At 33.6% G+C, this 12,030-nt stretch overlaps 1 protein-coding gene across 4 annotated transcripts in view; it reads left to right on the forward strand.

The window, feature by feature from the left end:
* ANKRD12 (ankyrin repeat domain 12) overlaps positions 1–12,030 on the forward strand; it is a 94,774-nt gene that overhangs the window by 43,647 nt on the left and 39,097 nt on the right. For 3 of the 4 annotated variants that reach the window (XM_055417190.2, XM_055417193.2, XM_055417191.2), the window contains exons 3-5: positions 250–397; positions 7,343–7,411; positions 11,250–11,396. In XM_055417190.2, the coding sequence (XP_055273165.2) occupies positions 250–397; positions 7,343–7,411; positions 11,250–11,396 (364 nt within the window). The remainder of the gene's footprint in view (positions 1–249; positions 398–7,342; positions 7,412–11,249; positions 11,397–12,030) is intronic. The other variant, XM_055417192.2, reaches the window with a different exon arrangement.

Consider the following 12,030-nt stretch of genomic DNA (forward strand, 5'->3'; position numbering starts at 1 on the left):
ACATAGAGTTCTATTATATTCAAGATATTTTGTTTTACTGTTATTTTAGATTATATTACTAAATGAAAGGGAATATGAAACAAATTAGAAAACATGTTGAAAGTGGGCCTTGAGGACATTGAATATGACAGTAGTTTGTAATACACTTTCAACTTTTGTGTATGAAAGTTTCCTTCATAAAGTATTTTTTAATACTATACTGCTTAGCTAGTATCATTATAACTTTATTCATGTTTTATTTTTTAATAGAGTAAAGACAAGATTGCATCCTATAGCAAAACTCCAAAAATTGATCGAAATGATGTGGGCAAGGAGATGAAAGAGAAATCGTCCATGAAACGTAAACTTCCTTTTACCATCAGCCCATCAAGAAATGAAGAACGAGATTCAGACACAGGTAGGAAAATTTGTTGTTTTCTAGTAAAATCATTATCCTTCTTTTGCTGTGATTTTATCATTCCTCTTGCACTACATTTTATAGAGAAATATATGTATTTCAGAATTTCAGGTTTATCATTGGGGCAGAAATTCATATATTCCTTGCCCAAATATAATTTCTATCATAGATAAAAGCAATTTTTTTCTTAGTCTCAGTGTTCATTACAGACTCTTACCATTTTAAGAACTTGATTTCTTGGGGAGCATTTAAGTGTTGAAAATTTACTCAGTTACACGGGTCTTTGATGTAGATTTGAGAAAGAGTTGTTCAGTTTTTATGGACAAAATATTGAATCCACCAAAGGAAAAAAAACTTACTACATTTTAGATTCAGAAATGAATCAGAAATATGTCCCTTCCAAAAAAAGAAAAATATTGAGGCTGCCTCAGTCCAATTCATAGTACTTTTTCCTCAAAACTCTCATTATATCAGGAATGATACTTGACGTCAGTCAATCCCAGTTATTCATAATAGATTAGAACCTTATGACCACTATCTGTAAATACTAGGTTGTATTTTAGCCCTGAGATAGTCATTTCCTAAAACTCATATAAACTTGAATGTTTGTTGTATGTTTATCATAATCGTTTTATCCCCTGAATGAAGTATTAATAATGAACTGTTCTTAAGAATGTTTTACTTTTTAGTTTAACTCACAGAAAAACATCAGTATTACATTCTAAATTTATGTACAGAGATTATATCCTACTTTTATCTTTCTAGCCACCTTAGTCATCAATATAGAAATAATCTTGACTCCAGAATCTTTGAAAATACCCTAAGGACTTTCGAAATGCGTTATGCTAATACAGCTTTAGAAAATAACCTAATTTTAGTGTACACTTTTGGTAGCAGCTAGGTTTCCTTTTGTGTATTTGGCTCTTTCTCTTAGCTTGAATTAAAAGTTTTTCTTAAACACTTAACGACATTTTTAAACCTTAAAAATTGCTTTTTTTTTTTAATAAGAAATTATGTGCTTTGTTCATTTTAAGTTATACTGCCTTCTAAAGGTTCAGATTATTTTTTTTGAAGCCTGGCCCTCCTTATTTTTCATCATTGTTTTCAAGGTCATGAGGTCATTTAGCTGAGATAAAGGTGCTTATGTGCCTTCAGATATACAGGTTTTAATTTCTCTCAGACTTTTCTCCTTGGAAGTCCTTCTACTAGTCATTTTAAAAGTACTTACATTAACTAGTTTGTTTTCCAGTGACAATGTTCTTCTACTAGTAGTTTGAAGAAGGGGCTTAGAAAAATTCAAAGATTGTTAACATGTTTTTCAAAATATATAAGATTTCAAAATGACACACTTCCCAGGAGAACCCTTGTTATTAGATCAGGCGGGTTATTTGTCTTTCATTTAGTGAAAAATAAAGGAGACGGATTGGGAAGACGTGAACTTCTGGCACTGAATGAACAGTCTGAGTCATACTCTGTGGGGGATTAATGCCTTCTCTGCTGCAGTCTTTCCGCTGTTTGCATTTAATAGGGGGCATCGTCGCTCTCTCAGACTTGCAGAGTATGAGCATTTTCTTTAAAAGGTCACATGCTAATGTTAAATAAGATTTTGATGGATTTAAATGTATGTCTGTAGTTTTGGTAGTCTGAATTTATAAATTTTAGTAAATAACAGATGACGCCTTAGTTTTGCATGAATGCACATACACGCACATCCAAAGCACTGAGAAGAATTTCCCCAGGCCCAAGGAAAAATGTCTTATTTACAATTAAGCTGTCTTATTTTCATAATTTTAAGAGTCCAGAGTACCGTTAATGGCTGTTTTAAATATGATAATTACTGCACCAAAACTCATATCTGACATTGATCTTTTCAATATTCTAGATCATTAGCTGAAACTATACAGAATAAAGTATAGAAGGGAGAAATACAACATATATGACAATACTTAATCTAATTAAAGTAACATGTGAAGGAAAAAACACAGAAATTGGAGAATGGACAAAAGATACAAGCAGGTAGTTCAGAACACAAGAATTACAGTTGACGAAGAAATATATGAAATAATAGTAGTCAAGGAAACAGAGTTTATAATGACTGAGAAAATTATCATTGGTTAAATCATACAAGGGCTTCCTTGGTGGCTCAGCTGGTAAAGAATCCACCTGCAGTGCAGGAGACCTGGGTTCAATTCTGGATTGGGAAGATCCCCTAGAGAAGGGAAAGGCCACCCACTCCTGTATTCTGGCCTGGAGAATTCCATGGACTGTATAGTCCATGGGGTCGCAAAGAGTCAGACACAACTGAGTGACTTTCACTTTCATTAAATCATGCAAACTGGTCACTGATTTAGAATAGGAACTTGCTTTAGTTGGTCTAAGTTATAGAACTACCTTGATATAACAACATATGTTAAAAACTAAATTAACATTTGACTTATTCTTTCTTTTGGCATTTATTTAATATAAATAAGTATTGATGAGAATGAAAACTATCTTCAAGTATATTTCTCTCAATTTTATAATAGAAAAAAAACAGGAAAGGACTCTCAGGTAATGAAGGATTTGTTTAATTATGGTAAATAGTGAGGAAATGGAGAAGGAAATGGCAACCCACTCCAGTGTTCTTGCCTGGAGAATCCCAGGGACGGGGGACCCTGGTGGGCTTCTGTCTATGGGGTCACACAGAGTTGGACACGACTGAAGTGACGCAGCAGCAGTGAGGAAATACCTTTTACCATTAAAAATAATATTGAAGAATAAGCAGTATGGAAAGATGTTCATAGTATACAAATTGAGAAAACTGGTTATGAAATAATATGTGCTGTTTGATTGCATTATGTCATATTCTTTATATTTGTCTATATGCCTATGCACATAGAGCAAATAATAATACACATACAGAAAGAGAAAATTATTTAAATATAAAAACTGTTTCATTACAGAACTAAACCTAAACTTAGTGAGTTATTAAGGGTCCTGAATAAAAATATAAATATTATGAACCCTGAGTTAGTGAAAAGTAAAAGAATAGGGAATGGGGAAAAAGGAGAAAAAGCTGAGTGCTACTCAGCTCATCATCTCTCATGGCAAGGGATTAACTGAAATTGTCTAAGACTGAAATTTTTTTCAAAATTATTGCTTAAAACTTTCAATGTTTACTTATTTAAAGTTTTATCTGTATGTTTATAAATATGCCTGTGTTTATATTTTAGCATATGAATCTCTTGTAGAGAAGTGATCCCTTTAGTTCCTTTTCATGTTGGATTAAACTAAAGTTAATCTTAAAGATTTTTATTTAAAGATCGCACATGTGTATGGTATTTTCTTCTTCTTATATAAATTGACCTCTCTGTCTCTCTCCCCTGATCCCTCTGTCTTTACGTACATTTAGAAAGGTACTTTGCATGATACTCAGGAGATGTTAACATGTTGTTTCCAGGATTGGGGATGACTTGTTACTTTCTTTCTTTGTATTCTTTTATATGCCTTGAATTTTTAACATGACAGACATACATTATTTTTATAAAACAACCATCATTATTTTTTTAAAAGACATTCATATTGTCCAGGAAAGATTCAGTGGTTCTCATAATCCACAATAATGCCATCAATCAGATAAGTCATTCCTAGTCTTCATTTTGAGATAGCCTAGTGTGTCTTAAACTCTTTAAATTCTCAATTATTTCGTGTTTATTAATTTTTTAAAAAGACAGCACTTTCTAGAAAAGTAGTTTCTTAACTAGACAGATATAGTTATAACAGAGAGAAGTCAGAGCCTAGTGTTTCGTATCAGGGGCTGTTGAGTCTGACAGACCAGTGTTGAGTTCTTGCTCTGGCCAGATTAGCTGAGTTCCTTGTAAGTCCCAGTTGTCTCATCTGTAAAAGTGCATATATAATACCAACTTGAGAAATTGTGCTCTCTGGGTGACATGATATATAAAATCAGTTTGCAGTGTATTAATTAAAATAGAAAACTGACTTAGAGATTGTTCATGAACTGCAGTAAGAGCAGGCATAGGCAGTGCAGCAGTTCAGTAACACCGGCAAGGACTAGGCTCCTTTCATATTTCTGCTCTGCCACCCTTAGCTTGTATATAGTCTCTGTCCTTCAGCATTTTGCCTTATAGTCACAGGACATCTTACCTGGGCAGAAAAGACCAGTGATGCTTTTTACTCGTGAAACAACCTCCCTAGAGACTTTTGCCTGCACCTCAACTGGTTAGGCTCTGCTAGTTGCAGGAAAGTCTAAAAGTTGAATATTTTTGAGCTGGGTATATTGTCACTCTGATGAAAGTTGGAGTATTCCTATTAATAGGAAGAGGATAATATTTAAATATTTAAAGTAGGCACCTTATAATACTGATATGACTTCCCTGGTGGCTCACTGCTAGAGAATCTGCCTGCCATTGCAAGGGACATGAGTTTGATTCTTGGGTTGGGAAGACCCCTTGGAGAAGGAAATATCAACCCACTCCAGTACTCTTGCCTGGGAAATCCCATGGATAGAGGATCCTGCCAGGCTACAGTCAGTGGGGCCACAAAAGAGTTGAACATGATTTAGCAACTAAACAACAACAAAATATTAATAACTGATAACTGCTGTTGTCTTTAATAGTTGCTAATGTTTCTACTGAGTGAACTTTATTCCTACTCTATCCACCATAAAATCATACCAATTTTCTTTCCTAGTCTAGTGGCATTCACTGGATGCCATAACAGTTCTTTAACCTGAAAGTACTGAACTTGACTGCTTGAGGCTACACTGAGTGAGTCTCTTCTTGGTCTCCAGCCTGCATTTGAATTATTTTGTTACGAGTAATGCCATAAGAGTGTCTTTCCAGATTGTGTTTTTGTTATGCCCTGAATTTTTTCTTTCTTATTCATTCCAAGAGTAGGGTTAAAGGGTTAAAAGGATGCAACGTTTCTATGACATTTCTCTAAAATAATTATATGTAGTTACAAGGTCTTCCAGCAGTACATTTATGTTCTTTAATCTCAAATAACATCAGGGCACTTGCTTTTTTTTTTAAAGTTTGATAGATCTAATTATCTATAGTGATAAACCAGTAGTATTTCATTTTAGTTTGCATGTTTATGTAAAAAAAAACAACAACATTCTTTACTTCTTTAAAATGTTTATTTCTTCTTAATAAGCATTATCTATTTGCTTATTGTGTTTTTTCTAGTGGCATATGTAAGTAATGTGTGAATAAATGTGGAAGGAGAAGATGCAGAGAGGCACAGTATGCTCCATTCCCCAAGGCCATGGTCGCAGTTATAGAGTGTGTTCACATGCTCTGAACTCAGTCTCCGCTGGCCATCCATCAAGGCCTGCTTTCCTGAGGCTTTGATCCCATTGAAGGATCTACCCTATTTAATGACTGAAGCAGTTTTGGAGAGGGCAACTTTTTAAAAAAGAAAACAAATGTTATTTTTTGATAATTGTGTTAAAAGTAACAGATAAAATTAGTGTTTTACTTAATAAGGATACTCATCTTTTGGTGATTTTCATGGAGATTGTCTATTATAGATTTATTTTTGTCCCTTCCCCCTGATAATTTTCTAGCTCCTTAATTAAATCTTTATAGAATACATATACAGATGCCCCAAATATGAACATACTTATTTGAGTAAAACCAAAGGGTGTGTGGGGTCAGGATAGATTAATTACTTCCAAAGGAAGGTTTGGATAAACTATTAAACTGCTTCCTTATATTAATGAATATAATTGAAAGCAAGTTTATTTTATCCACTGTTCTTTAATTGATTGCAATAATATGATCTGCTTTCACGTATCCATTTGATTCAGTTTGTTGGTGCAACGTATTAGTTGCCACTTTGCTTTGCAGCCTGTGGAGGCCTTTTTAAATTTTTGTTTATCTTGAAATGAAATGTCAAATATTCTTCATAGAATTCTAGTTGTTAACTTAATGGTTTTGTTAACAATTACAAAAAGCAAATGTAATTGTTTATTGAAAGGCTTGTGATTCAATCTGTTTACCCACTGGCTCTAGAATTGGTCTAAATGTTATTTTATTAATGATTTCCATTTCAATTGAGTGAGCTTTCTCATCACTAAACTTTTAAGCTTACCTTTTTTGCAGATATTATGTTTAGGAGTTACTTGTTCTCTAAATTTTTTTTCTCCCAATATTTTTGTTTTTTACTTATACCTAACTGAACTCATGAATAATGTCTATAGTAATCATTCTGGAAAGAAAACTATGAGCCAGTAAATTGAGATTGTAAAGATTAGAATAATACTATTTTAAGTTATAATAGAATTTGTTTGTAAGTAAAAATATTTGCTGTGGCCATACTGTCAAAAGTCAGTTCTCCATATTCTTAATTGTATAATTTATTGAGTTGTTAGGCAGCATTCCATTTCTTAGCTGATAAATTTTGTTTTGCTTTAGCCTGCTTTCATTCTAAGAGGTGGTCAGTGTAATAATTCGTAGTATTTGAAATGTTTATCATTTATAGAAATATTTGGTCTGGAATGATACTGTAGTCCAAAATGTTCTATTGTCTTCTGAGTAGTTTTGGCATTCGTAGAACAAAAAGGATGATTCAAGTCTTTATTCAAGTTCTGTAAAGGCAACTTTTAAACAGAAAAGTAGTTACAGAGTACTGTCTCTTTTATCAATATTCAGAGATTGAAAAAATATTCTCAAGAAAGATGATATGTTTCAATAAGCAGCCTCAGTAATAACTGTTATTGCAATCTACATAGTTGACGTTCTTAGCTTTAAGACCAAAGAAACTGAAATCTTAGGTATTGGCCAAACCTGTGTTTTAAATGTACTTTTGGCTTTACCTTAAAAATAATCTTTTGAAAAAGCAGTGATACATCATTGTGGTCTTTTGAAAAATGTTGCTTTGTTGAATTCTGCATTTCCCTTCGTATGCTTTTTTTCTCTTCTCCTGTCTCTTCTCATTCTGTAGATTCAGACCCAGGACATACAAGTGAGAATTGGGGGGAGAGACTTATATCTTCTTACAGGACATGCTCAGGTAACTAGATTATCAGGGGTTCCTGTTAGCCAGTGGTTTCTGTCACATTTATAATTAATTCTTGTACTATAAATAACTTATTTTCAAACAAGTATATAGAGGTCTGTGGTTGAATAAGTGACTATATGAGTGACATAAAATTTTCCAGCCTCATTTGAGAGCTCCCATGTACCATATCTAAGACATGTTCTGTGTGGATGCTGCATGCAGGATCCTGCACAGCCACTCAGGCATACAGCACAGCTGGGGGCCCATTCATGTAGAAGAGTATGAGAGGTATACACCCTTGGAGCTGTGCTGAGCAGTGACCCCTGTGGGAAGGTGCCCTGATCCTCCATCTCTTAGCTGTACGTTATACCACACATAGTGATTTTCATAGACAGTATCATCTTACTCTTCAAGCATGCAATGTTTTTAAAACATACTAAAAATTTTTTCAGTTGACCTCTTTAGTCTGGTGACTTTGCTGCTGTCCCTGTTGAATTTAAAAATGGATTAAAACACCAAGTTTCCTGGAGAAATGCCATCAAAGAGTAAATGTATCCCCTAGTATGTGAAAACTAAATTAGCTAGGTGTTTTGATTCTTTTTTTTTTTTTTTTTACTTTTTAATTAGCTTACATTCTTATCTCTGAACTTTTTAAATGTAAAATATTGTTTAGTCTCTCAGTGTCCAGTTTTTAGCATATGGTCTTTAACTGTAAAAACTAAAAATTTCTGTTTCCGATATACTTTGTATTTAGTTTATAAATTTGTCAAGTTGGTATACAGCAAAGTAATTATTCTTAAAATTATCCTGAAAACTAAATTGACCTGATAAGTCAGTAATACTTAGTTAACAAAATTTGGCAATGGCTTGTCTACAGTTAGCGTTAAATTGAACAGATCTAAACTTATTGTGGAGTTAGTGGTACTTTGCTAAAATGGGGCCCCTGTGGTCTGAGGGTCATGGCTGGAAATCAGAAGATATAAGCACTCACCTGTCAGAAACTGTAGATATTGCAGAACCATTGTATTTGAATTGTAGCTCCCACGGTTTCATTCCTTATACTGTGACTGCTTTGTGGGAAAATGTATTTCTGAGACACTGGTAGGCTTATGAACTAGTTCCCCAAGAAAAACATTTTTCTCTCTTTTCAATATACTTAATTGAGATGTGACAATGTTGAGCTTTCTGTTTATTCTGATAAGACATGGAAAGAAAGCACTAATTTTCTGGATTATAAGACTGAGATATCTCTGTAATTCTGAAGGTCCCCTGAACCTTGAAGTAAAGAATACTGGATTGTTGAAAAGGCTGTATCTGTTTTTCTTTAGTCTTAAGTGAACCACCTGGATTTTTCTTTAAAAATCTCTTAAGGTGGTCTTCCCTGGTGGTCTAGTTGTTAAGAATCCATGCTTTCACAGAGTTTTGTTGAATGGTTTCAACATGAAAAAGCACACTTTGGGACATACTAATCTAAGATGTATGATTTTTAAAAATGGTATAAAGTTATCTCTAATCTATCTTACACCAGCTACTGTTCACCTACCTTATTTTCCAGTCTCATGTAAAGCATGAACTCAAGACAGATGGCTAAGGTAACTCAGAGAAAAAAGTGTTCATATGAATGCTAGTATGAGTTTTTTATTGAACATTGGAATATATCCAATTTTATTCTTTTCCAAAATATAATATCTTTGTTCATTTGGCAGCATGGAATTTTAATAATGAATTCATTATTGAAAGTTTTTCTTCTATAAACTGAATATCACTTTAGAATATATTCTTTTTCTAGGAGGTCATTGCAAGTATAGAGGAACATAATTGATTTTTGCTTGTCTTTGATCTTAATCTTATTGAATTTACTTTTAAAAAATTTTTTGGCCACTCCTTCATGGCACATGGGATCCTAGTCCCCTAACAGGAATCTCGCCTCCATCCCCTGCGTTGGAAGTGCAGAGTCTTAACTACTGGACTGCCAGGGAAGTCCTCAAGCATATTCTTCTTAAAACATTGTGTTACTAAAGTGCAGTTAAAACCAGAAATCAAGAGTTTGCAAATGAGAAAATAATTTTTTTTTCCCAAAATTTTAAAAGTGTTTTAAGGATAGATATATATTTTTTATTTTGCTTCTTCTTATTACTAAACTGTACTTTTTTTCTTAAAACAACTTTCTTTAAACTGTTATAAGTAATTTAAGTGAGAAGTACATTCATTATATTTAAAGATTTGGTATTCAGATCGACAGCTATTAAAAGAACAGTTGTGGTTCCTCATTAATTCTGAGAACCAAAGCTTACAGAACATTATTAGGAAAAAGAATGTGTTTCAGGAAAAAATAGGTTTCTCCAAAAGACCTATTTAGGGTTTATAATAAATTTAGTAAGCTAGGTGTAACACTGCTGAAATGGGCTTTATACTACTTGGATCATTAATGAAATGAAAAGTAAGAAAATAGTATATTAGAACTATTAATAAAGGCTGACTTTAAAAATCTTGGAATTTTTTATTTCTGTTATGTAAAATTCTGCAAATAGCAACAAAGTGGACATTTTCGGAGCTGTTGAATTTTGGGTGATTTGTGGGCAGCAGAGTGTAAAGCAGGCCCTTTGATTTTGCCAGGCCTTTAGGATGCCAGTTTGTCCTGATTAACTAAGTGACACACTACAGGATTTTATGCCTTAAATAATAATACAGTAATATATAAATAGTATCAAACTTTTATTCATTTCTTGAAAGTTACTAGATCAATAAATGCTTATCTCCTGAAGTAGTCTAACTGCTAGCCACATCTACCTGAGAAAAATGACAGTATTAACTACTAAGCCTTGTCTTCTTGCACTCATTTTGCTATTTTACATTTGTTTACAATTTTTATTAATTTATTTATAGTTTTGTACGACTGAAGCTACCTAGAAGCAGCAGCAGCTCCTCTCTATACTGCAAACCTGGATCAGTAAATCCCAGATATTGGTACAGGATTTTCCAGGAAATAGATGCCTAGACAGTTAACAGGCAGCTCATCTCACAGGGCCACTTGAATTAATTCCCAGAAATGTCCTTAAGGAAGGAATAACAGGCACCTATGTTTCTCTGACCTGTGGAATCCAGTTCCATCTGAATTTTCTGGCTCATAACGGGGAATATTGGCTCCATTGCCAGAGATTTGCCAAATAGCTAAATCTGAGAACTGGCTTTATGGTGGATCAAATCTCTTTGAAAAATTTTTAGACATTTTTGAATCTTTGCAGGATCTCTATTAATTCCCCTGGCCCCTTCCCACACACATAGAATCTTTTAATTTTGCTCAATTTCAGCTTTGATTAATAGTCTTCCGTGTTCAACTATCCTTTAACTGCAATAGAGTGATTTGGTGTTATTTTTCAGTAATTACTCTGTGATGTGCTTTGTCTTAAACAGCTCCTTAGAAACTGTACAAATTACAAATTATTAGTGGAATTAGGGAGTAATGTGAAGGAACATTGCTATATAGGCTTAGGAATAATTGAATAAGATTAGAGTGAATGGAGGAGTTTCAGGGATGTAAAACTAAGGAATGTTTGAAGTGTTATTTAATAGAATCGATCATTAAAATACAGATCTTACTAGGACTACATTTCCAAATGTTAATTAATTTTCTGAAAATTATACAATTAAAATGTTTTTTCAAAGCATTCAGGGAAAAAATTGCTTATATAATAAAACCCTAGTGTTCTTTTGTCTGCCTATTGCAAGTTTCTCTGTTACTCTTGTTTCTCATAAACATGTATCATCTATTTTTAAAAAGTCTCCTTATACTTTACTTTTGAGTACTTGAATTTGTTTCAGATTCTTGCATATTTATTAATAATTCCAGAGAAAGAAGGTCCAGAAAAGAAGAAAACAAAAAAGGAAGCTGGAAATAAGAAGTCCACTCCAGTTAGCATTCTCTTTGGTTACCCACTCTCAGAACGAAAGCAGATGGCACTTCTTATGCAGATGACAGCAAGGGACAACAGTCCAGGTGACACTCACCATCATTGAGTTCCTGTGTGTTCGTGGTTTTCTTCATATTGTAGCTTTGTCTTGACAGTTATTTTTAGCTACTTTAAATGTTTGTCCTTTCTTGGATTTGATCAGTTTCTTATAAGTTTGTAATCTTAACATGTGTTTGTGTGACATTGTTTATTGTCTGTCTCATCTGCTAGATGAAAAGCTATATAGGAGCAGGGATTTGGCTCTTGGCAGACATTCAGTAAATGTTTGTCAACTAAAATGAGTACAGTTGCCCTTTGAACAACACAGGTTTGAACTGAGTGGGTCCACATACACACAGATTTTTTTCAGTAGTAAATACTATACTGCTGCATGATCCATGGTTGGTTGAATTTGAAGATACAGAATTCTGGATTTGGAGGGCCAACTGTAAGTTGCACACAGATTTTCAAATGTGAGGAGGATGGGTACCCCTGATCTCTGAGTTGTTCAAGGGTCAACTGTAATTTAGAATTGGATCAGTCCACATGAGAAATCTGTTGCAGAACTGTGTGTGCTTTGACCTTACTGCAGAAATTTTTACTTCAGTTTCTGTAAAGCTGCTTCTAGGTTTATAGTTTACTTTTATAGCTATACTTTACTTTTATAGTTAGCACTCTATT

The sequence above is a fragment of the Moschus berezovskii genome, chromosome 28 (genome assembly GCF_049115385.1).
Source record: "Moschus berezovskii isolate FMDL1 chromosome 28, NW_MosBer_1.0, whole genome shotgun sequence".
Lineage (NCBI taxonomy): Eukaryota > Metazoa > Chordata > Mammalia > Artiodactyla > Moschidae > Moschus > Moschus berezovskii.